This window comes from Megalops cyprinoides, chromosome 6 (genome assembly GCF_013368585.1).
Source record: "Megalops cyprinoides isolate fMegCyp1 chromosome 6, fMegCyp1.pri, whole genome shotgun sequence".
Classification (NCBI taxonomy): domain Eukaryota; kingdom Metazoa; phylum Chordata; class Actinopteri; order Elopiformes; family Megalopidae; genus Megalops; species Megalops cyprinoides.
In genome coordinates, this window is record NC_050588.1 from 23213621 (window position 1) to 23240033 (window position 26413).

General features: G+C 45.4%; 1 protein-coding gene across 2 annotated transcripts in view; it reads left to right on the forward strand.

Annotated features, from left to right (window-relative positions):
- ptprga (protein tyrosine phosphatase receptor type Ga) overlaps nt 1-26413 on the forward strand; it is a 197928-nt gene that overhangs the window by 22000 nt on the left and 149515 nt on the right. For both annotated transcript variants that reach the window (XM_036530207.1, XM_036530206.1), the window contains exon 2: nt 22485-22589. In XM_036530207.1, the coding sequence (XP_036386100.1) occupies nt 22485-22589 (105 nt within the window). The remainder of the gene's footprint in view (nt 1-22484; nt 22590-26413) is intronic.

Below are 26413 nucleotides of genomic sequence, written 5' to 3' on the forward strand. Positions count from 1 at the left end.
TGTGAGCAGGTTGAATCCTGAATGGTCATTTTGGTGGCTGATTTCAGTGCTACAAGATTCTGAGGCAGATTGTGTCGAGTGAAGATGAGAGCATTTCTGTGAACACTGCGAGTCAACTCTCTTTCTGTGTCCTGAACCCTTATTTGACCTCCCCATCACCATGGAGATGACATGCCTGCTTTCTGCCCACTTCCTTTTGTGAGAGAGGCTAAGGAAGGAGCATGCCAGGCATGGTCGTCCAGGCTTCACACACACACACACACACACACACCCAGATCACACTGGGCGTGTGCAGAGGGGGTGATCAGAGGAGTTCATAGTTTCTCATTGTCATTCGAACTCTGATGAAATCATTTACCACAGGGCCCAGACATGCAAGGCTTTAGATCAATATTTACCACTGAGTGAAAACCAAACCAAACGTAGAACTGAATTAATATTGTTTTAGAGCTCAGTATCTGCGGCTCTGCGTGCGTGCGCGTGCCTGTGTATGCATGTGCCCTTTTTTTTTTTAAACTGAACCCAGAGGCAGCACTGCATTAGGACCACTGTTTATTAGATTTTAGCTTCCCGTAGTTCTCCACACACTAACTGCGAAATCCAATCAGTGCGCTCCCATGCATCTTCATTATATGCTTAAAATTAATTTATGTTCTTTTTTTTTTTTTTTTTTTTTTTACTGAAGAAGAGCGAGTTACAATTCCCCATCATTTATTTCTCTAACTGATTGACCTGATTTAGTTCTGTCTGTCATGTCATGGCAGAAACAGAGCAGGGGTTGGGAAGTCTGGTTTTCCAAGCCTCCCCAGTGGCTGTGGATGCTGTCTTTTCTGCTAGTAATATTTGAATCAAAGCAGAGGTATGAGCGATGGAGCATGCAGCACCAAATGCATCCATTACTCATTCCATTCTCCTACGGGCGTAGTAATAGCGGTGCGTAACAAACGCACAGGTGGTCTTTACAAACGGGTGGGAGTGAGTGTCGTGAGGCGGGACGGTCTAAAAGAACCATTTCAGACATGTCTCATGAAATCTGTCTAAGGCATACATGAGGTGAGCTCACGCTTCGCATATTGACAGCTTTGAGTCAGTGACCCTCGTACACTGGGTTGCCAAAAGGCTACAATGGCCCCTCACCCTTCTCTGGTAAATGCTCCTCTGGCTGTCCCAAGCCACTAACCCAACCATGTCTGAAATCAGGAGAGAAGCATGTAATGTCCTTCCTGCTCACGGTAATTGCAGGAACATGGATCTCGAGTGCAGTGGTTTATGGAGTCTTAAGCATGTGTGTGAGGGATTTGTGGAGAGGCTGCTATGGTGGAGTCATTTAATGCTGTTAGCTGTGAGCGTGTGTGCATGTGTGTGCATGTTTGTATCAATGTGTGTGTGTCTTTGTGTGTGCTTACAGTGTGCATGTATGTTTGTGGTTATTGTTACCATACCTTTTTGTTTAATTTCTCTGTGTTCTACTGATAATTATATCCTCAAGCTAATTATCCTCTGTAAGGTCCCTTCAGGTTTGAATGGACTCCGATGATTTCCAATTAATTTTTTTTTGTTAACACGGCATATTTTGCTGTAGACTGTATCAAAACACATAATATGCACTTTTATTTATACTTTCTTTTTTAGCATTTTGCTTGTCAGCTCTTAAATGGTGTTATTAAGCAACACGTTTAAAGTGGTTAGCTAAATCGGAAGTAATTCTTTTACTGATGTGGAGTAGGCCTAACTCCTAAAGTTGTAAACCTGTTTTAAACCCGTTTAAATGAAAAGATCAGAGCTGAATTCAGGTCCCCTTTTTTCAGACATAGACCGCAGGACACAAAGTGTGTGCTGGCAGGCCTTGCTGTTTTGACTTACCACTGTTAAGCTGTGAATAATTGCTTGTGGCCCCTTTCAGCTCTTATTACTGACTCACCTTGAGTAGAACTAGATGGAGCATTTTCAGCACTGCACAGGCTTGATCTTTCGTGGTTGGGATGGTCAGACATTTCTGAGTTGCAACAGGACAAAGCTGGGCGTCCAAACTTCCACCCAGAGTCAAATCCCTCAAACCTATTCAGGATCATCTGGAATGAAGGCTATGATGGCTGTCCCTAAAACCAGATTAGGTTGTTACAGCCACAGCCTGGTCTCTCTTGAGGATGCAGTCATGGTCGCTGCCCCCAAGGCAGGTGCAAGGAGGCATGGAGCCTCTCTGTGTTACCAGCTCACAGCCGCTCTTGCAGAACGACCGAGGTGCAGGAGTGTGGAACCCGGGGCTGCGGTGGGCGTCGGTGGGGCCGACCCACAGCGCAGCATGGGCGCTGAATCCTCATGCATGCAGCCTCAGCGGGACGTGGCAGAAAGGGATTCGGGAAGGAGTTATTGGAAAGGGACAAAATTAGATTCTGTTCACAGCAGCTCTCCTCATATCAAGGAAGGTGAGCAGAGATTGTATCACTTAGCGAAGGGGCGCCTTTATGGATTTTTCAGTGAGCTGGAGAGGCAAGGACAGAAGGCATGTCCCAGATTGACAGGAGGGGGGACGCAGGGACCACAACAACAGGCTGCTACGGAAAGAGGTACGGAGACGTGTCCGACACTGAGGAATGTGCTTCCAGTAAAAGGGGCCGGACCTCCTCAGAGCCTGTACCCTGATGAGCACCAACCTCGGACAAAATCGCTTTCCCTCTGCAGTTTTTTTTTTTTTTTGACAGAGGAATATGGCAGAAAAGCGCTTTCCTGACTGCAAACCCTTGGTGGTTTATAAAAAAGACTTGGGGGGTGGAAGAAATATTGCATAAACATGTCTTGTAAAAAAAAAAAAAGCCCACACTAAATCATTTGCCAGAGCTATTTATTCCACCAGTCAAAGGTTTCCCACCCATCTGCTGGAAAACTAAATCAACGGAAGGACTGTCAAAACAAACCAGATATACAGTCATTTGGCAATACAAACTTAAATAACTATATTTACTCCACAAGGCACGGGGTTGTTATTCATCGTGAAGACCTCTCTCTAACAACCGATGGCATCCCTTCAGTGGTCTGGGCTCATATATCCCAGCCTGTACCCGAAACCAGATTTCCAGCAGCCTGTGTGGGATGGTGTAGCGCTGTGCCCGATACGACCTCAGAAACAAAGACGCTAATGCTATCGGTAGGGTGATGTGCATTAACGTCAAACAATGAAAGGGGCTGGATGTGTCTGTCACGCCGGTGGGCGTGAATTCGGCAACTGGGCCGGCGCATCATTAATCCCCTCCCTGTACCCTTGCGGCGCCCTTCATCCTGACACTGGCTCCTTTCGTTTACAACCAAGCCTTCGAGGGTGTGTTTTCACAGCTCCAGTGTATATGTGGCTCATCTCTCCCCAGCTGGACCTGTGAACGGTCGTGTTAAAAGCAGAAGAATCAACAGCGGCTTCGCTTCCCGAATGACCTCAGAAATACCTCCACGCTTGTTTTGGTATTATGCTGTGGTGGTTAATAAGCTGCAGCTCTTCTGCTGTGCTCAGGCTGCTTTATCATGCATATTTTGATGCTTGTTTATGCAGCTTGATTTGTACTTCGGCAATTAAAGCAAAATTGCCCATGCTAATGGTTTATGGCAGCAGCGACCCGTCTGAGACCCCAGAAACCCACAGATCTCCCACCTTGGGTCCAGGGCCATAACCACTGCACTACAAACTGCCTGTGGTTTGATATGAGACAAAATTCATTCTTTTCTTTTTTTTTCCTTGGCTATTGACATGGTTTCTGCCAGCCTTCAAAACCAGCAGCTCACTCATTATTTAGCACATCAGCCTGTTATGTCTTCGAAACCCTGTTGTTATTGTTCATTTCTGTGCGGTGAGCCACTGTTCACTTGTACAGGCAGTTATTGCAGTGTGTTTGGACGTTGTCATACAGTATTATCTCTCTTTCTGAATGTATGGATCCGTAGTTTTTCGGTTTGTTGGTTTCCTCTGGTTGTTTCTACATCCGAACGCCCCCCCATCTCCCAGCAGCCCCTAGCTGGTACTGGCTGGCCCGCTGTGTCCTGTTTGTGGTCATGCCTGGTTCCACAGAGCCTTCCCTCGCCACAGCGACCTGCTCTAGTTGGCGGGAGGAAGTGTTGAAGGTATTCTTGCTTCCTTTCACCATCTGGCACTTCTCCCTTCCTGCTTTTCACATCTCCTCCCCCCCCCCAACGCCCCCATCCTCTGTTCTACCCCTGTCCCTCCATGACCCACAGTCTACAGTGAGAGAGAGTGAGGGGGAGGGGGAGAGATGGGAAGGGAGAGAGAGAGAATGTTGAAGGACTGTCTGAACTGATTTCAGATTTCCTTCTGAATGTCTGTCTTCCCCATCCACTGAACATCCGAAGAATATGTTCAATGAATGCAAACATCTGTTTGGTGAATGCAAACAAAATGTGTGTGGGGGGGTAGGCTGAAATGCAGATACTACGAGAGAAGTGAGACCTGGTCACGTGCGGCTAAAACTGTGTTTTAAGACCAGAAACCAAATTATTGCAACTTCCAGTTTATTTCTGTTTTTCCCCCAAAAATCCTCATACCAAAGATATCCCGTTTTTCCACATCCACTGTAAAATGGAGCCTGCTGCATGGGGCAGGATTCTGTGGCCACTGCAGAGATCACTTGCCACAGAGCAGCAACAGGACGGAGAGGTTTTCTTTCGTGTATTTAGCCATCCGTTGTACGGTACATCAGTTCACGCTGGTAGTTTGAACTGCGCACACATTCATATTTTCTGCTGTCTTTCTCAGATTTGCTTTACCAGCTATGTAACAGCAGCATGTCATACTGCAGGCTGTAGCTGAGAGTGAGAGGACACCTGTGGGGAAGGAGCTGTGGAGCTTGCTATTACTGTGTCCTCAAAATGTATTTTTGGAAAAGAAATGAATGAATTAAACACATAAGAAGGAGCTAATTATTCAATGCAGTAGTTTATAGTTAAAATTACAATAACAGATGAATGTGTTTTGTGTCCAAATGCCAGTGCTTTATTAAGGAAGGACCCCAGCCCAGTGGAAACACAGGAAAGCAGGACAATGTTCTGTGCTATCTTTTAGATGTAATTTTATGCATTAACATAGTGCTTTGAATATTCGATTGTAAACCAAAGCCTCTGTGCAGGACTAATGCAGTGCACGTTATTGGAACAATGAAAATGAAATCAATTTAGCAAACAATTCTTCTAGGGGTTTTAAAAAACATTATTGAATAAATATGTTTTTTTTTTATATTGAGAACTTCATTTGCATTGGCAGACCATTTTCTTGATATTAGCGTCCTTAAAGGTAATTATGGGTTCCTGGAGTAGGTGCGAGTTTTCTTGGCATCAGAAAATAACTGTTGGAAGGGGAGAAATGTGTAGAGCTAAGCAGGATGCACTTGTTTTGCATCATTACACCTTTACAGTGTCTTTCTTTCCCCTTTCTGTGCCTCTCCCCTCTTTGCTCACATCTGCATAATCTTTAGTAGTTTGCTCAATTAATTGAATTGATTTTCTGAGGCAATTCTTAACTGTAATCAATACCCACAAGTTAGCCCACCATTTCTGTAAATCAGGCTGCAATAGTTTGGCTGTACTGCTCTGTTCTGATTGGCTGTCCATGCAAGCCAGTTATTCCCCCATCACCACCACCTCTCTCCTATGGGACTGTAGGACCAAGAGCACAGAACCTTTGAAGTAGAAGATCTTGGGAGATTGACACCTCTTATATTGCTTATTCAGGGCAAAGTGCTGTGTGGGAATGGACGGGCACAGGCGTACCATTCAGTGTTTTTTTCATTTATCACCTGATTGAGTAAAGTACAGCTCACACACACACACACCCACAGACACACACACAAACACACACACACGCTCACACTCACACACTCATGCGCCTCTCCGCAAAAAGAGGATCTTTTTTTGTCACGCCAGAGGAGGGCTTGTGAAAGGTACGGGGGAGAGGTGAACAGGAGCTGGAGGTCACGTATGGGTTCTCACTTGAGCTGAATGAGGAGTAAGATACTTCAGCGGCACATTGACAGTGTGAAAAGAGCGCAGAACAAAAGCGTCCAGAGGGGACACCACAGAGGACAGTCACATTCAGGTCCCTGACCCCCACCAAGTGCAAGGTCCCGCCAGCTGGAAATGCCTTTTGTAGGCAACTGAATGGACCTGAAAGCTCGCCAATGCCGCTGTATCTTTAGCTACAGATGTGATGTAAACGCTTTGGGTGAGTTGCCAAGGGAGACGTTATCTGTCCGTAGCGGCGCTTGGCTCTAGCAAGGAGGGTGAGTGAGATGCTAGGCCAGGAACAAGGGTAGTTTCTGTCTGTGTGTGCAAGTAGCTGCACCTTTTTTTCTAGATAATTCTTTTTTCTGGTCCTGAAGTCAGTTCTGCTATATACATAACATAAGAAAGGGGTAACAAAAGGATATTTACCAGCAGGAGCGCTCAAGCTAAATATAAACTCTGGCACAGGGAAAGATTCCTTGCATTTTGTTCACATTTTTTTGTTTAGGACACTGCAGTAATTCTACTACCATTAAACTTTATTATTATTATTTTCCCGCTTTAAAATGAGAATCGGGCACTATTTTGTATATGGTCAGCTTTGCCAAGGGCTTGTGCCACAGTCACACAAGGTTACTGGTGTGAAAGATGCTTTACTATTGAGCTGGGCTCAAAGGCCAGTGGTGAAGTGTGACTGATGTGTTTGCAAGTGAATGACATCCGGAGGGGAAAAAAAGAAAGAGTAGAAGCAGACTACCCATTGGTGTTCATTGCTCCCATTTTCTTGTTTTGGCTGCTGTGTTTTTTTAGGACTTGAAGGTTCCTGCTCTGGGCAGGATGTTGGCAGTGACACATCTGTCATCACTTGTGTGTTTCCTTAGCTGTCCTGCTTCATCCACGGCAATGATAGGAGTGTGACACTTCAGATCCTTCACAGACGCGTAACTGTCCAATCCCCAGCTGTGAAACAGAATGCGTGCAAACAAATGGTTCATTAATTACAGTTTATTGTAAACGGTGATGCGGCATGTTTTATCCAGATGCTTCCTTTCTGCATATATATATATATATTTTAATCTTGGCATTATCTTTTGAACATTTAACCTATGCGCTATCTGGGAGCACACCTACCACCACACAAAGGTAGTGCCTCATACCATCCAGCACTATTCCTTCTTGCTATGAATGCTCCACAAACAAACGTTGTTGTTAGACTGCCAGAATAACCCAGCTAATCTACTGTAGCTGCACATCACTGGAAGTAGTTTTTTTTTATTTATTTATTATTATTATTATTATTAATGATAAGTAAATGATTTTATCCAGTTCCTATACATTTTATCAATTCATATAGGCAAAGGCAGTTCAGTTTCCCTTATTAGGGGTGCTCCTGCTGTGTCACACCAAGGATTAAAACACATGACCTCCAAGTAACAAGTCAGTTGTTCTTGCATCATGATGGAAGGGTAGGGTGAGGTCACTGGTGTGTCCAGTTGTTTGCCATGTCCCTGCCTTCTCCGTCCCTGCCAGAGCACCGGTTTGTCTGATCGTCTTCACAGTGAGAAGAAACAGCTGGAGGAAATCTGTCAGGGTGGCTGAAGCAGGGTCCGCCTCTCTTCGCTGCTCCTCTCAAGTTGTTCAGCTTTCTGTCGGGGGGGGGGCAGAACCAGGGGCAACTCGATCGGGGAGGCCCTTTTCAAATTTAACACAGATTAACCCCCACGGCGCTAATACCTGCCTGCGTGGCAACCAGAGGTGGCTAACATTGCGGCGTCCTACGCTATTATTATGGGGTGAATCGCGAAAACATTTTCATTTACTGTATTCGATTAGCCTGTTATCTGCAGAGCGCCGCCGCAGGTCTTTGATGGATAGGCTTATTTTCATTGGGGTCAGGGGTCAGGTTCAGCAAAGATACGTGGAGAACCGTTTGTTTTCAGTTGTGGTACAGTCAAAACAGTGCTGAATGAATTAAATTCAGAGCAGTGATATACCACAGACCTTGTTTGCTCCCCCAGTCTCTGTTGCACCCTGGAATTTGATTGCGGTCACTGGCTCTGTAAATTGCCATGTGTGCATATCACCTAAAGTAAAGAGTGCGGGTAAAGGCTCCAAAAAAAGGTAAATTATGCAGGCACCTCAGGCGTTGGGGATGCGTGCTCCACGTGCCGGCTGTACTTCTCAAATCTGTTTCTTCCTCTCTCTTTGCTGAAGCTCGTGGTGGATGTTTAGGCTCTTTTAAGGTGTAGGAAACATCATTCTTTGTAATGCGTAAAATGTGTTTCGTTTTGCTCCTAAGAGATGTTCGTGCAGTGCATTAGTGATTAGGGTGCTGGGGGAAAACGGACCCATTTTTTTTTTGTCTTGTGACAGGGAGAAGCAAAATACAGCGATCTGCTTTTAATGTGTTCCCACACTTAGCCCTTCGTCTTGGCCGCTGTGGCAAACCATCTGGGACGCATTTCAACACTCTGGTCTCCTGCACAAGCCACCTGTTGAACAGATGTGGAAAATTCCATCCACTCAGGAACTGTCCGTCCACTGTTGGAAAATTATATATAATATCCTGAAAACCTACTTAGCAGTGTGTGTTAGATTTGGCATGATGTGTCACTTCAAAATATGCTTGTTTGTTAACTTACATACCCCCACACCACCTTTGTGAACACTGTCTGACACAAACCCTATTCACCCCTCACACACAAACAAATAAGTAAATACATAAATAAGCTTGTGTCTGATAATAATACTGGGTAGACAGGACCTGAGCACATTCTGCATGTGTAGGATTTAAGGGTTGTGTATGTAAAATATTGCCTTACCTACATGACACACTTAATGTGTATAATAATAATAATAATATTTTAGCCCCATTATTGGTGGCTTCAGCTCAAACACAGGTCTTCTGCCATTACCTGTCCTGACCTGCATGGTACCCCCCCATTGTTTGTGCAGACCCCTGCCCCCGTCACCCGCTCAAGCTGTTACACTGGTCCTTACTGCGCATGACAATCAGCCCTTCCTTCTTCCTCTTCTCTTTTTTCCTCAGTGTAACTTGACCTTGAACGGCAATTTTCCAATTTGGCTGACCGAGAAATGACCCTGCAGCGTGGTTCTTATCGGGTGGTTCCAAGGCCTGCTCGGCAGAAATGGGACTGATTTCGAGTTCCTTTAGGCTTTTTTCCCCCCTCTTTTTTATGTGTGTGTGTGTGTGCGGAGGGGTGTTCCTTACAGATGCATTCAGATTCTCCCTGTCTGGTGAGTCCCTCAATTTTCACATCAGTTAGCATTCCATGCGCTGGTTAAAAAAAAAAAAAAAAAAAAAAAAATCACCGTGTGGAGGCCCATCAGGTGCTGAAAGACTTCACCAAGAGGGCGTCTGGTGCGCGATAATGAGACCCTGGTGCCGTCACGCGAGTGACTTGTTAACTGTTCCCCAGCGTGCGTTTCGTGTCGAAGAAGTGACACCTCAACGGTGACGGTGCGCGCCAACAAGGCCACGCTGACGGGGGTGCTGTAATACCCCAGGGGCAGCTCAGAGCGGGGACGGGTTCCGGGCCCCGTGGGGGCGACGCCCCCTCCATTTGGGGATCTGATTCACACCCAGCGAGAGCCACGCACCAATCGTGGCTTAACGGGGTTCAGCCCCCTCCGTTTTATCAGTGTTTAGCAGACAAATGGAATCCGAGCGGAACGTTGATTCGCGACGCAATTTTTCATTTTTTTTAACCACCAGTTTCCGCTTCGTCGCACACCAAGATTTCTGTGCCATGGATACCGTGTTTGCGATAATGGTGCCTGTTTGATGGTGGGGTGGGCTGTCAGATGTTGTTGCGCGAGTATCTGCCCCCTCCCCCTCCCCGGTTCACCTGCGAGAAAGAGGTTGCGCAGCTCTCCCAGCTAACTGACGTGAAGCCGGGTCCCCAGGTAGCCCAGCCTGGTTTATTCTGAGAGTCTCAGGGCAGCTCTTCTTGTTTGTGAAGCAATTGTAGCGGGCAGGGACAGCAGTTCACACTGCGGTGGTGGAGAGCCCTAAATTGAATGTCCCGTGTGCTTTCGCCAGGCGCAGTTTGTATGCAGCCGCACGGCAAAGTCATTTGAGAGGTCTGCAGTCCTTTATGGCACAGTGTGAATGTACCGCCGGAGTCGGGGCTGTTAGGCAGAGCGTGACGGCAAAATGTACAGATGCTTATGTGTTGCTTTTGTTTGTGTTTTTTTTTTCTTTGTTTCAATGGCAGCATTCCTAACATTGTTCTCCATAGGCTAACTGTGTCTTGGTAACAATGGTTTTGTATTTCATACAGGATGTAAAATGTTTGTTGTTAATTTCCCCACCAGGAAATTAAAACAAACTGCTAAAGGTTAATAAGTGAAGGTGTTGAAGTGTTTATTGATTTTGTTAAAAATGTATTTTTTAATTATTATTGTGGACTAATAAAGCCAAGGTTAAATATACAATTTATCAGGAGCCTATTGATCCCATGTAGAATGTAACTTTCAAATTACACCAACTCTATTATAAGGCAATAACCTCGGTCTATAAATAGAGGTCGTGCTAACTGTAGATTGAATATAGGTTTATTGGAATGCACCATTAGACTGTCATATATGGGGAATATATCATGATGTACGTGTTCAGTCATTTGGTTATGTGAGCTGAATAGGGGGCAAACTACTCTCCATCAGGTACAGTAAATTCATCATTTCTTTTTATCTCTTCTCTAATAGCTTTCTCAAGGATGAGTGTATACTCAAGAATGAAATATGGCTGCCTGTCAATCTGTTTAAATTGAAATGAGATGTCACTGTCTGAGAAAGAGAGGGAGAGAAAGAGAGAAGGGGAATGGATCATCTGCATTCTCAAAATAGATAAATAGGTGGATGGATGGATATATAAATAAATAAAGAAAGAAATAGGTAGGCGTGTACATAGGGAAGGGCACCCCGCAATTTTAAATCACGTGACAGACAATGTCTATTGCATGATTTGGGAATGTGAGGTTTGTAGTTTTTCTCGCTCTTTGAAATAGAGCCATCTCTCCTGCTATACTTTGCCTTTGCCTTTGTTTTGAGCCAGACACTTTTGCATCACAGGAATGCCGTGCAAATGGAGACGTCGGCATAGCAGGAAGAAGGAAAGGTGTGGGCGTGTGCAGAGAGAGGAGGGGGCGGAGATGGAAGAGGAGGGTGACATAACTTCTCATTAGTTTCTTGCAGTAAAGGTTGAACAGGCGCTCCTCTTCCTTTCCCCTCCCAGTTCCTTCCTTCCTTCCTTCCTCCCACTGCTAGACTTCCTGACCTCTGACATGGCCGTCTTAGTCTTGCCCTTGCATCTGGCTGACCAATGAAAATGAAGCTAGCAGTCAGGTGTGTTGTGAAAGGGAGTGTAATGTGTGTAAAGTGTAAAGACACTTGTGTCTTTACACAAGACAGTTTTGTCCGAGGCGTGCTGTGTGATGTAATGACAGGGAGGGTGACTGGTGTTTGAACACTGATTCTGGGAGACCGTACTCCTGCTGACCCTGCGTGTAGCTGTCGTGTTCTCGGATGATTTGGGAAAGAGGGCCCTTCTGATCTCCCTCCCTCCCCAGAGATGAGAAAGACGGGCCCAATCATAAAGAGGCGACACGTTGTCTCCTCGTTGATCAAAGTGGGAGGGCTTTTCCTCTTTTCATGTGTCACAGAATCGTGCCACCCGCCCCCTGCTGTTGGGAGTGTGTCTGTCTATATCTATAATATTCTTCCACCGGCTTTCTTTGATGTGCCAAATCCTGCGTGGGGAGGACGCCTTTTTCCATGCTTTTGCTGCCAGCCATGACACGCTCTCCATCCAATCGCTTTGGGCAGAATTGCATCTGATGCAAAACATACAGAGCCCACTTAATCAGTGCAGCCACACAGTAATATTCAGTGACTGCCTTTTTTATTCTATCGTAGCACATTATTGTATTATGTTCAGACTTTTGATTAAGATTTAATCTGACAAGTCAGCAGTACTCATCCAGGTCTTCATCAGAGTGTTTCAGGTGTTGTTTGCCAATGTAAGACAGGCCATAATGCTGTACGCTTTTAGTTGTTTAGTTACACTGGGTTAATTACACTGGTGACAAAATTGCTTTGAGGAAAAAAATATAATAAGATATTAAAATATCTGTAATGGGAAGCAGGATAGGCGGGTTTTACATTCATGTGATATACACCCCCTATTAACACCCCCCTATACACCCCCCACTCCTTCAAATAATTAGATTTGGGTGTCCCTTGAGAAATACATTTTCCAAGGTATGTTTTATCATGTGCTAAAAATACGTTCCACCAGCTCTACTCATTTATTAGTTGGATTCACTTCACCACACTGCGGCTTTATCGGAAATTGCTTTGAGCTGTTAACGCGAGGCATTTTACTTACAAATGTCTAATTGAGAGAATATTTATTTTTACCATGCTGAATCCAAATGGCTGATTCCTGGGCACTCTGTCATGCTATGTGCTCTTTGGATGTCTTCAGAAAGTGGCTGCATTTTCTCCTTCCTGTTTACCTTATTTGGCTTTTTTTATCTCTGAAATCCATCTTTCTCCTATCTTGCTGTGGTTGTGGATTTGGGACACCTTTGCGACTGTTATCGATCATTCTCCCTGCCACGATACCACATAGCCCTTTCCTGCAGATCACAGAAGCTGAAGCAAAACTGGATGTGGTCAATACCTGGCCCTCCACAACAAACCAAGGCTGAATTTGATGGCCGGAACTATACATGCCGGTGGGAGGTGAAGTCCAGTGTTGCTTTACAGGCTCTCCACACCCCACACCCTTGGATTTCATCTCCCTTTGGTGCTGGGGGTGGCATGTTCGTCAGTTGAACTCACGCCAGGTTGCTGCAGGCTTTGTTGCTTGTCCTGTAGGGGGTCACACTTCCCTATGGACCTGAGTAAACTCAATACCCCAGTGCCGCTGCTGAGTTATTGCAGACAATGTCCCATAGGAGGTGATGTATTTCGGATGGATTATCAAACAGTAGTTGGTCATATTCCCAGGGTACTTGTTGCAAAAGTGTGAGAATGCTAACTTGCATTTTTTTCATGTAAACTGGATAAAAAATGCCCACATTCTGCCTTTAGGGGAATGTGCGCTGCAGAAACCTCTCTCATTGGCAGAGAGCAGGAGGCGAAGCCAATCGGATCAGCGGCTTGGAGTTGCTATGGACACTTTCCACAAATCTGCTATGGTTAACATTGACTAATATGTTTGCTTGATGGATTTGAATAAATGTGTGACACTGTGATGGAGATATTTAAAAATAGGCTGAAACCAGCATTAGGCAAGCTAATTGTCATGCATTAAAACAAGAAACAATATGCAGATTGTGGTGACTGCAAAGTGTTGTAGAGGCAGTACAGTGGTAGGTGGAAAAGAGCAGCGGGAAGGTCGTATTTGTCTGAAACTAATGAACTTTCCCACAGGCCAGAAAGGCTTAACTGGGAGGTGTGCTTCCTCCAAGTCACACTTTGTGTTTACTGGTGTCATGTTGCTAACTCTGCTCCCTGGAAGCAGCCATGTCTGCATCCTTAGCAGCTCACTGAATAAATCAACCCTTGTGAGCCCTTTTTTTTCTTTGTGCAGTCATTGAAAATGAGAAATGCAATTCAGCCCAGGAAATACCGGATGCAGAAAAGCTATGAATGCCTATGTTTAGATGGAATAATATAGGCGCAACTGTGAAATGCTCAAAAGCTTCAAGTCTCAATGACTTAAAAACAGGCCTTTATGTAGGTTTCTTTCTATATTTCTTTTGATCAAGGTAGGGCTAGGCTAAGATCTAGGACTTGAGGTCAGAGCAAGACTGCAGACTGGCCAGTCGTTTGTTCTGTAAATTGGCCTGACTCCGCTCTTCTGGAGGTCTTTCCACCAGACACCCCCGTGGCACCACCTCCAGTCTACCTTAATGACCTAATTACAAAAATAAGCAGAGTCTTGCGCAATCGCTGCAAACACACAGTAGACATGTTAGCGGCTGGAGGATTGTTTTAAATGGGAGCAGAGGAGTTATGGGACCTGGTTAATGAGAAGTGCTGATCCCGCTTATGATCGCTTCCTGGAGCTCCAGCCATCGCACCATTGCAGTGGAGTTCAGCATTTATCCCTCAGCTGCATGAGCTGGGAGACATGGCGGGCGCTGTCTTCCCTCTCTGTGTCTTCACACAGGAAGGAAAAGAAAGTCACATTTCTGTGAATGTCAAAAGGAGGAGAGATGGAGCTTTTCCATTTTCTGCCAGAAAGCAGAGATTTACGGTAAAGTTATATTTAGAGCTGACACTTTGAGTGATTATGAGGTGGCTCTGCACAAACTAAATAAGCGGCGCTCTGTGTTTGAGGGAACATGCGTATTTCTGATGAATGAATGCGGCCCAGTCAGCCACTTGTGGGTGATGAATCTGTTAGAGGTCGTCTCTCGGAACAGCTATCCATTAGAATAAAAAAAAGAGAGGTTTACAACAATGTCATAGATTCAGATGAGGGGGAAAAAACACAATAATAAAAAATAAAACAACTTCCCAAAAGCTGAGCCCAGTTTGAAATGGAAATCTGGGCCTCTCTGCCAGTAGCGAAGTCTTGATGGCAGCGTTTTGTTTTGTTAAAAGCCTGTGCTGTCACCAAATGGACACCTGCCATGGATCAGTGGGCTTGTCATTAGCCATTGGCAGGGGGGGTTGGTGTTGTTTATTTTGGGCCCCGGTCTCCATAAGCACAGGGGATGTGTGCCTTGCACAGGCGTTGGGCAAATTTGCCGTGTCCAGCGCTTGGCTACGTCCAGCCGCAGTGAAATTACAGGTTTTAGGCAAACCTCCCATTTGTTGTCTGGCCTCCTGCAATTTTCTGCTCTCCCAAAGAATTGCACACCTCTCACTGCTACTCTCCGTTTGGGTGTCTTAATCTTGTCAGACGGTTTTTTGAAATGCTTCGAATTCACTTTTAAGACTGGGGTTGCCCTCATTCTGAAAAACGGCTCACTGTCATTCGAGTCAAAGCCAAGAAAGAGGACAGCTCCATGGCAACAGGAATGGCTTTGACAAACGTGTCTTCTGTTTTTCTGTTAAAAGTTGACATTAGGCAAACAGGCGAGTATGTACAGAAAAATAATGTGCAGTGCATCAGGAAACACAGAGGACAGCCGGGGGAAGTGAACACAGAGCATACTCTGTTGTGTACACTAACAGCAAGTGTAGTTTAACTGAGAAGCTGGCTGCTATCCAGCCAGCTAGCTAAACCATGAAAGAGGAAGAGACACCCTCTTGTAATCATGTTTGACTTGCAGGCTAGCTAGCGTCAGCTAAATGGTAAATTATCTTTTTCATAGCCATTTCCCCAATGCACTAAATTATGATGCAGATTCCCTACTGTCACATGGTGGTTAAGAAACTTGACTTGTAATAAGAGGCCTGCAGATTCAAATCCCAGGTGAGATATTGCTGCTGTGCCCTTGTGCAGGGAACTTAACCTGAACGACTTCGATAAATATGTGATGTATAAAAAATGAGTGGCTCTGGATAAGGACATCTGCTGAGAGTATAAATAATAAATGCATAGTTTGAAGGGACGCAAGGAGATGTTTCCAGATTGCTCCTAATTATTTCTTTGCCTGCCTTATTAAAAATATTTCTTGACCTTCATTTGGCAGAAAAAGACAAAGAGGAGTTTCAGATGCTTGAGTGTTGAAGTGAGAAAATTTAATAGAAGCTGGCTAAGAAAGTGCATAGTTACGTCCTTCTGAAATCTGTGTATTAAAAGACAAGTGAAGTTTTTTTTTTTAATTTATGTGCGGTTTGTCTGAATGCTGATGCTGTGGACTTTGCAGGTTTGTTTGCTCTTGTCATGAGAAACTACAATTTTAATATTTATTTGTTTTCTTTACAACTCAGTTGGAAGCACCAAAGTGACATACGCAAAACGCTTAATAGTTATCCCGTGAATTGTGATAATTAAGCTCTTTTCTTTATGAACCACAATAGCAAAAGGCACCCGATGCCAGTAGTCTTAACGGTTGAGTTGGAATTAATAGACGTGCAGCAAAAACACGCTAATTAATTCCCTATATAATGATGCAACAACTGGTAAGTGAGTCCAGCTCAGAATAGAGGTGCATGTTTGTGTGAATATTCTCAGTAGCATGTCATCCCGAACGCACTGGTTATTCTCATGGGGGAGTGCTAAAAGGAAGAATAAAGTCTCCCCTGACTGAGTCGCACGTTTGTCTCGGGGACAGTCTTGCCTCCGCGCACCGCTCCTCGCGGTAGTTTCCGCGGTGATGTTTACACGCTGTGCCTCCGCCGCAGGCACAAAGCGAGGGCTGACGCGCGTCTGAAAGGTGATTGGCAGATAGCAGCATTTGTCCCGCCGTCGGAGGGCTGTTGGATGTTTTAAGTGCGGTGCGGGGTCTGTTAAACGGGTGTTTGAGTTTCATGAGCGCGCTCAGAGAGGACGGGTGATGTTTTTTGGGAGGGGGGGCGGTTGTGCTGCTGAAGGACCCCTGGAGCTGGAGATGTGTCAGACGAGCGAGCGGTCTCCCCCGACAACAGCGGCGTGAGATCCAGGAGAGAGCGTTGCATTTGATCTCTCCGAGGCGCTGTCGATACTGTGCTGGAGAGCTGAAGGCATTTAATAATACAGTAAAGGCTGCTGGCCTTCTGCAGGAAATCCTGTAGAGGGGAGGGAAGAGCGCAGCAAGAAGGAAGGGTGTGTGTGTGTGTGTGTGTGTGTGTGTGTGTGTGTGTGTATGCGCGTGCGTGTGTGTGTGTCTGTCTGTGTGTCTATGTCATGCGAGTGCATGTATGTTATGTGGCCACATCTGGTCATTCTGTCTCTCTCTCTCTCCCCCGGTTCCTTCCTCTCTGCTTTTACTCCCTCTTTTAACGTCTGATGTTTGCCTATTTCTCAGTCTCTTCCGTGTCTCTGTTTCTGTCCTTCTCTGGCTTGGGCCTAGAGGGGGCGGAAGGCATTGGGAATGGGTTTACCGGTGGTCCTATCGTTATGCGCGCGTGTGTGTGTTTTTTACACCGGGTGGGCCCCTGAACAACACAGCTCGCTAATGAAGCCAGCGGAGAGCCTAATGCTGTCGCTGATGGACTCGCCACGGCTCTCGGTAAACGCAGAGGTTCCTCCGCGTTCCGCATTAACCTCAGGGGAGCCCTCACGGATGGCGATGCCCGCCTTTTGTATGCAAATGAGCACTGGGAAGCTGTGTTCTATTTCGGGCCCCTCGCCTCTCGCTCCACTCCCTTTCCTGTGAGCCCCGGCCAAGGCCCTGTCCATTCCGCAGCCGTCCGGGCCTCTGAGATGCCCCTCACGGCCTGGATGGGGCAGGAGCTCTGGGTCCTCCGTACATGTCCGGGGCCTGGCTACGGGCGCGCATGTTACTAGGCTCTGACATCTGAGAACGCATTCAGCACTGATGATCTTAAATGCCGGGAATGAGCACTTTGGGTGGTAATCACCGGCAAGAGTAGATTTGATTAAGGCACTCAGGCCGGGAGAGCTGATGGAGCTTGTTGCATGAATTCCTCTTTGAATCTGAATTTGAAAGCAGCCAAAGGGGAGGAGAAGGAGAAGGAGAAGGAGGAGTGGGAGGGGAAGAGGGAGGAGGGGCGGAGCAAAGGTTTCTTCACTGTCATGCAGGTTATTCCTGTTGCCAGTGAAGAGTTTGGGCAGACTGCCTGGCAGGGAAAGAGGTCTTCTTTATGGTTCCCCTGCTTTGTCCCAAAGGGGTGGTGGTCATTACTGTTAATTAGGTTTTTACTCAATTAATGTTAAATGTCAAACTGTGTCAAACAGTGTTGCCTGTTACTGGGGGGCTCATCATGTGAACACTTGTAAAGTAAAACATGTCTGTTTCCCATAGCCACTGCAGGTCAGACACACATACACTCCTGCTCCACCCTCTGCTTATGCCGGATATTGATTGATGAGCAGGGAATAAAGCATCTTCTTTCTGCTGGATAATCAATTTATTTGACCATAATTACACCTTGGAATTTTTCATACAGCATTTTAGTCACTTATCCTGTTCAGGCAATGGGAAGAACTGCATATCCTGACAAATTTATGCTAGTCCAAACAAAGCAGCACACCAAGAATAAAGACATTGTACTTTGCCTTGTCAGAGAAGAGATGAAACGCGCCTGCTCTTGTAGTTATTGAGACATCATCTGAGCAATGTGGACTGCATGGAGAAGCCTAGCTCTCTCTCGGCAGCCATACCTGTGGTATAGCGAAGCAGCAGATGTCAGTTGTCTGCTCTCTGATTTTGTTAAGCGACATCTGTTGTGGATTGCCGGAGAAGCGCTGACCTTCAGGCTCCGCTCTGACGTATCTGCATTTTTCTTTCTGCTCGAGCCCACTGAAGGGCGCCGCTCTCATGGCCATGCTGAGGGCCGTCCGCAATACTAAAGATGGCCGCGCGAAAGATCACGTCTGTCAAGTGCGGATCACCGTCAGTGAAAGTGAAAGTTCGTCTCCCTAAATCGGGCGCTTATGAAATCCAATCGGTTTGGCCTGACAGGACCCGGTAGTTTCAGTTAAAGGTCTGTCCGTATGGGAACTGAAGCAGCAAACTAATGAGAAAGCGTAATTGCCCTGAGAATGGGGACACTTAGCAGTCGCTCTAATCCACGCGAGCCCGAGCACTTTGCGGGGCGCGCTGATCATGGCTGAATTCGCCGCGGATGAATTGCGTCAGCCAGAAAGACAAGCACAAGAAACCTTGACCAAGGCGGTTCAGTGCGGTCATTAATTTGCATTACCCCGCATTGAGTGGTCATCCATTGTGCGGCCTGTTGCAGATCAATGGAAAGAGAAGGAGGAGAGCGAGAACAGAGCATTTTGTACTTGTTTAAACTGTGTGCGAGTCAACACAAAAGGCTCATTTGCATAATGTGCCATGGATAGAAGACATGGTTTTGATGGGCTTGTGTTGCCCGGCAGTGTTTTCTCTTCATGGCTGATGTGACTGTACCACGCTGTGTTTTTAATTCTGACTTGGTGCCTGGAGATCTTTTAACCCTTTGTTTGCATCACTGCTGATTGGATCCTACTGTTGACTGACACCTCGTATCTCCACTCTGCTCTTCTGTAACTCCGCCCTCTCCGGTGCCTCCCTGTCAGAGAATGCGGTGGCTTACCCTGTAGTGACATGTTTAGATTGTTCAGCCCGACAGCTGTTACTCTGACCACTGTTGGGCGGGAGGGGGTCAAGGCTGAGAGCATCGACTGAGCCGCAACACGAAACGTCCTTCAACCCAAGGTGTCGGAGAGTGATCTAGAGCATGCTAATGAACACCTCCCAGGGTCATTTTCAGACACCGATGTGTGAGGCTGTTTCATGCTTCTCTTGAAACAGGCTTAACAAAAAAGAATCAAGGTTAAGTGCATGAAAACAGAAATGTGCTGTGCTTTTCAATTATGTGTAAGCAAAGATCCAGCAATTCCTTCGCCATCTCTGTGTGATGGATGATTGTAAGAAATGTTTGCTGTGTAGTGTTTTATTCATGGGGGTTTCGTATGTCTGTCTGAAGTACGGGCATGATAACATGGTAAACCAAAGCTGCCTCCTCTGGCTTGTTAAATGTTGGCAGCTCCAGCAACGCACATGGTTGGCATTCAAAGCTTTCGTCCATTTATGATGGTAAAGCTTTAGTTTTAAGTTTGTTGCGGTGATGATCTTACATGCCATGATTGCATGAGATAACATCATAGAATTTTGGAGGAATTCTTTCAAAGCACCTCATGTTGAGTCCTCTGTTCCTGTCAGTGTGAATCATGCAAAGCTTATCTCTGTTTGTTTTTAAAATAATGTTTCTTGGGATTTTGCTGCATAGTCCCCTCTTAGAGATACGTCTTTGTTCCTTTCCCTCACAGCATTGTTTCTACAGAGATGCTCAGACAAAATGTCATCTCCAAATCTCTCCCTCATAAAACCGCTCTCCTCTAATAGGAAAATATAAATCAATTATGTCTGAATTCATTTAGCGTGGACCAGCAGGATGAATCCTCGAGCCAAAACAGAGCAGCAGATTTGATCACAGCAGACGTTACTGGCATTGCATTTACTGTTAAACAATGATTTTACATATCGGAAGATGTTGCCCTGAATCTCAATGAAGTGACATGTGTGCCGTGTGTGCACATGTGTGTGTGCACTGAGCCTTATTGACGCTGATGGAGTTTGTCAGGGTCTGGAAGTGGAGGTGACTGGTTCCTCTGCAGGAAATTGGACAGAAAGATCACTTGACCTATGGTACAGTTTCAGGAGTTTCTGAGGGTGTCTCCCCTCCTTTCCTCCTCTCTTATGCTCTTCTCCTTTATCTCTTTCCTTTCCTTTCCTCTCCTCTGTCTCCTATCTTCTCCCTCTCTTCTCACCTCACCTCTCCTCTATCTCCTCTATCTACCACTCTCCTCCTCTCCCCTTCATGCTGGTGAGGGGCAGTGTGGGAGCCTCACATCCTCTGTGGCTGTACAGTTAATGGGGGGCTAGACTGTGTCAAACTCATTTTTGTCTATATCCTTCTTCACCATAGGTCACCATCTCACTTAATGTGAATCTATATAAAGCTATTGAAGTGAGAACTTGGGTAGTGTGTGCATTTAGGCAAGCATTGGTCTTCACATTTCACATCTCCTTTCCAGTGTTATATATGGGTGTGCCTGTACATGTGTGAAGCTCAATGTGATTATATACCACATTGACTGTAGATATATATGTTAGTACATTTAAGGAGAACTTATCATTTTTGGATGAATTTGAAAGTGAGCTCCAGCCCTCTAGCGAAGCTTCCCAAAACAAGCTTCTATTTGTAAATGATGTGTATGTCAGCGATGGCTCCAGAGCATGCAGAGAGAGAGAGAGAGAAGCATCTCTCCTCCTTCCCCTCAGTCCACAGTGGGTCTCTGTTCTTCCTTCCTCTCTGGCTACTCCAGCAGAGTGGTTGCCAAGCAGCAGGCTGCCCATCACAGAGCCTCGACAACTGTCACTGTGAGAGCCCGCTGGGCTGGAACAGGGTCCTGCCCCACTGTGACTTGGTTCTGCACAGCTATTGTACATGGTTCTGGAGTGGGCCCAGCCTCTCCTCCCACTGTTAACTGATCAGAGAATTAATATTCTACTGTGTAGGCAGTGAAGTGCTGCAATGGCCCTGGCTGACCTCAGACCCATGGAGAGAGTTTTGTTAGTTCTGCTCGGTGTTATAAGATACACCTCTGAAGTGTTACTGAGGCTTGTTGATTGAGTTAGCTCCTCAACAGACTGGCATCTCTAAGAAGGAATGAGACAGGCCAGCACAAATACCAAAGAAACCAAAACCACCTGCAAAGCATTGTGGGTTGGCAGCTGCTGTGACTTGACTGAGGGACAGTTTCTCAGAGACAGCAGGATGTTGAGGGTGGCAGTGGGGCGGGAGGGGTTGGGAGTTGGGGCGGGAGGGGGGGGTTTGCATAATTGCATTTTCTGTTCAAAGTATATTGGAAATCGATAATGTAATTCATAGAAAAGCCATTGAGTGCCCCTTCATTGACATTCATGGGCGTGCTCAAGCTTACATCCCGAAGAATTAAAGTAGAAAAAAAAGCAGGCTTGTCATTGAAACAAAAAAGTCACCCATTGTTCGCTTCAAGCTTTAGCTACCCACAATGCCTAGCAAGGCAGCTTCTTAATGTTATTATGTTTGAGTTGGCATTTTGTTTTAACAGCTAAGTGGTCCTGTTGTTGTGATGCTGTTGGTTGACAGAGGCAAATATGGGTTCTTTTACCTCTCTTCTCGCCCACTTCAGACTCTTTACCTGTAACTCTGTATGTCCTCGGTGCCGTGGGGTGTCGTGTATACACTGGAGAAATCAGAAATGGCAGTAACCCTAGGTCCTGCCAAAGTGCATTCCCTCCTTGGTACGGTGACTGACTTCTTCCTAATACTTTTGCCGGCGATCACATCCGAAGGCCCTGCTGGTCACAGTGGCCTGTGATCACATCTGACAAATGGAGTTCGCTCTCTCGCGCCAGCCCATCTCCCCATCGCATTAACGGGCTCCTTCCAGCCCCGAGAAAAACAGGCTAAGTGACCAGCCACCAACACACCAAAATTAGTCATCTCTTTATTCTTATGTCTCTTCTGTTAGCAATACATCAACCATCGTGAAAGGGCGTTTAATTGATCTGTTAATCTATTCACAGGCTGCTTTTTTTGAATGTTTGGAGTGGAACTAAGCCCCAGAACAGCGCCATAGTCTCCACGAGCTCTGCATTAAGTGCCGGGCTTGCGGAGCGTTTAGTCTTGTTTTCCGCATGCTAATGTCTTGGCAGGTTTAATGAAGAGCTTCATTGACTGAGCTGCTGCAGTGCATTAGCGACCGCGGCGACGCTCGTCACAGCGCTCAGCTGCATGGGTCGCGCTTCTGTTTGAACATGGCCGGTTTACACGTCCTCTGTGCCTCTTTGTTTTATCAGCTCTGACAGAAGGTCAGCCGGGATCTTCAGGAGGAGGGGACCATGGGATTGCGGCGGGGCCCAGACTCAGAAGGGCGGCCGTGGACTCCTACTGGGCCTACTCAGGTGAGTCTTCCTCATTTCGACAAAAAAAGTGAGGCTTCTCTAGCAGGGCATGCGTGTCACACCTCCACTTTCCCGGAACGCACGCAGTTTGTCACTCTCTATTTTCCCCCCCATTGCCCCCCTCAACCCCCCCACCCCCACGCTCCTCTGAGCTGTAGCCGTAGGGACTCGTTGGGTTTTTATTTTATGAATGTTTCTGTGGAGAAAAAGTGGCTTCTGTTGTCCCTCCGAGCAATATTTGCCAAAGAGGAGCATTAATCTTTTACTGTGCTACCAAGCCTTGGGCACTAAATGATCTTTATTTTATTTATTTAAATATTTCTCTAACGCATGTCTTCTCCGAGTGCGCCACGGACGGCATTAAAAGCCCAGGGCTCGTGACAGAATGGAGTGGGGAGCGGTTTTGCTCATGATGTTGCTGATGTCCTGGCGTCACAGTGGCACTCTGGGCTTACCCCTCTTATGTAAGATTGTGACATAATGTGTGCCACTTCACACAGGGAAAGACATTGAACTCTCAAAGGGTTTACTGAGGTGATCTTTTATTCCTTCGGAATGGTGCAGTGCTTATGGTTACATTTAGCTTAATGGAGCTAAAATACAAAAAAAAAAACCCAGTTTAGAACTGAAAAACAGCAGAGCAGTCCTGTGTTAACAAAGCACTGTGCCAGGGGGTTTCTGTCCCAACATGGGTCATCTGCAGGCAAACACTGACCCACTGACACACCCTTTTGAACAGTGTATGAGACTGCAAAGAGAGGCCCTAGTAAAGAATCCAGAATTTACAACCTTCTGATCTGATTGTGTACTGTGGATGAAATGTCTGTTTTAGTTATGTTATGTGTGTCTTCTGTCTTTCTGAGCAGATGTGGATGTGTGGATATGTTAGAGTGAATGCTAGTTTGTGCACGTATGAGAGGATATGTGCCTTTATGTTTGCATTTGTGCAAATGTGTGTGTGATAGTGTGTAAGTGTGAATGCACAGGCACATCTGTGTTGTGTGTGAGTCCCTGCTTGCGTGTATATGTGTGTATGGGAATATGAATGTGCCAACTTGAATGTGTGAGTGCATTTGTGTCTAATTCTGTTGTTGTGTACTTAAAGTCTGCTTCAGAGAGATGTTTTAGATTAAGACAGTCTCAGGTGGTTATCAGATCAACAGAATATGCTGATGACTCAGAAAGGTTTCTGTGAAGCTGTCGCAGCACACCTGATATTTAATTATCATTGCCGCGGCCTGGGGATTTGAGCACTGGGGAGGACAAGGACTCAGCGCTGATTTGAAAAGCAGCCAGGTGCTGCCTTTTTGGGCCACATAACGGCACAGCGTGCGCCGGTGTCCAACTCCATGAAGATTTTACTAGGGCTAAAACACACAGGCAAGGTGACTTATCGCTCTGTCTGTCAATACATCTGCTGCCGCTGGTGCAGCAAAGGAACAATCTGTTTAGTGCAGCTAAGATAGCAGTGCTGGAGTTTGTCAATCAAACACTGTGAGATCTGATTAGCAGAGACTAATTATAGGGAAATAACTTTGCATCTGTAATCAAGGTGGGAGATGCATGGTGAGACTAGAGTGATGTCAAGGACAGAGGGTGCAGAATGATAATTTCAGTTCTAAGAAGGGCGGTGTGCATATACAATAGGTTAAAGTATATGAGTATGATATACATGATATACATATATATATATATCATATCAGTCCACATATCTACTGATGAATATACAGAAATATCAAATAATATGATTATATGCAAATAATCTTTATTATTATTGTTACCTTTTATTTCTGATCAGGTTGAGCTTTTTGTAATGATAATAGAGCCATGTCTGGTTCCAGATTCTGGTTCCAGATTCATTCCTGTACTAGACAAGAGGGTGGACTGCTTTTAATAGATCCTCTTTCCAAGTTAACATGTAAAATGGCAGCCAGGTCATTCCAAACGTAAGGGGAAATAAGACCAAGGGACCAAATAAGACCATAGCAAGTCCACGTTTGTTTGGACTTGCTATGCATTTCAAGATCAGCCTGATGTTCTAAGCTGATTTGAGAGTGCATTCAGCTGAACACTTTCCCATGCAGTCCATATTCAAATACTTAAGTTTTGACTTTTTTTCCTAAAGTCCTTATATTCATTTCAAACTGTAATTAGACATATGTGGTAATAATTGTTAATTATACGATAAACTGCTGATTGCTGTTGCTTGTTTTAGAGGATGGAACTAGGTGCCTTTGAATGGACACGTACTCATTACAAGTATTTACATGCTCATAAACACTCACACACACTCAGAAGCTCACAGACACCCACACACACACACACACACACACACACACACACACACACACACACCAGGCCCTTTTCACATTTGCTTTAAGATGAGTCTTTCTTTCTCTCTACCCATCTCTCCATCTCCTTTTTTTTGCCGTGGGTAAATGTAAACATGTAAAGGCAGGATCTGACAGCCGAGATGGCCTGCCAGGGACACAGCCCTGCGCTCAGAGCGAGAATGCTTGGTCTTCAGGCCCGGGGTTGGGAGAGGAAGACCGCCGGCGGTTGGGTCGGCGGGAACGCGGTCGCCACTCTCGGCTCGCTGAGTGACACTTCCTTGGGCTACCTAATTCGCATTAAGCAAATTTGAGAGGACATCATCATCACTAAGCCTTAAAAAAATGCAATTACATCGCTTGCCATCCTTTTAGCTGTTTTTTCTTTCCCCCCCATTATGCATAGCCTCGGCTTCTAATGCAGAAGAATTGCTCGGGGGATTTCCTCTCATTGGTGGAATTCTAGCAGACATGAAGACGATGAAAGATCCTCGGAGCTGTTTTAACTGTGATTGCGGATGATCTGTTCACCCTGATTTTAACACTCCTTGTTCTCTGTTTGAATATTCCTCCTCCATGTCCATTTGGGCCATGCAAGCGCCTCCCGCTCTCCTTAGCTCTGCACAGCTGTTTCTCCGCATCTATCAGAAAGCGATGCCCGGGTAATTAATCAAGTGTGCACGCGTTTTATTTCCATTGCACTATGGACAGGATGTCTATACATTAAACTGCACTAACTAATTCACATTCAGTCTCTCTCTAAAATCATTAATTCCCTCTTATGTCCATATATAGGGCAGCTCACTGCAGTGCTTAAAGATTCTTATATGGCACAAGTGGTGCTGATGCACTATGTAAGAGTTGCTTCGTGAGTGATATCTGACGCGATCATATTCATCAATAAGGTTCAGCCACCCAAAGAGGGCATCTCTATGAATGAAACTGTGAAGTACAGCCATTGACATCAGTCATTTCATTTAAAACAAGTTACCTGGAATTTACTATTGTGAAATTGATATTTGATTTCAGTGTACTGATTTTGATAGGAGTCAGAACAGCTGTGTTTTGTTTGACACTGTTACCATTTTAAAAAATACTGAAATATGACCTTAACACAGATTTGATGGAACGTTATACTGTTCCACATGAAAAAAAAAATCATCGCTGCAATGATATTATACTGTAATTTATTTTTTTTTATTTCTATTCATTGGATATTACTTTTAGAGCCATCAGGGCTCTCTGTACTGGTGATGTTAATAGAAGATGAAGTTTAATATAAAAAGGTAGAAAGTGGCTCTTTTGTTCTTTTTATATTAGCTAACCAAGGCAATTTCACATTAGCAGGGGTGTTAGGGTTGAGAGCTCTTGGGCTTTCAAGCACCAGTTGAAAATAAAGGACAGGATTTGGATTGCTCTTTTCAATGTGCTCTGTAAGAAAAGTAAGTCTGGCTGTTTTGTTTTTCCCCTTCCTTTTTTTTCTTTACTCTGAGA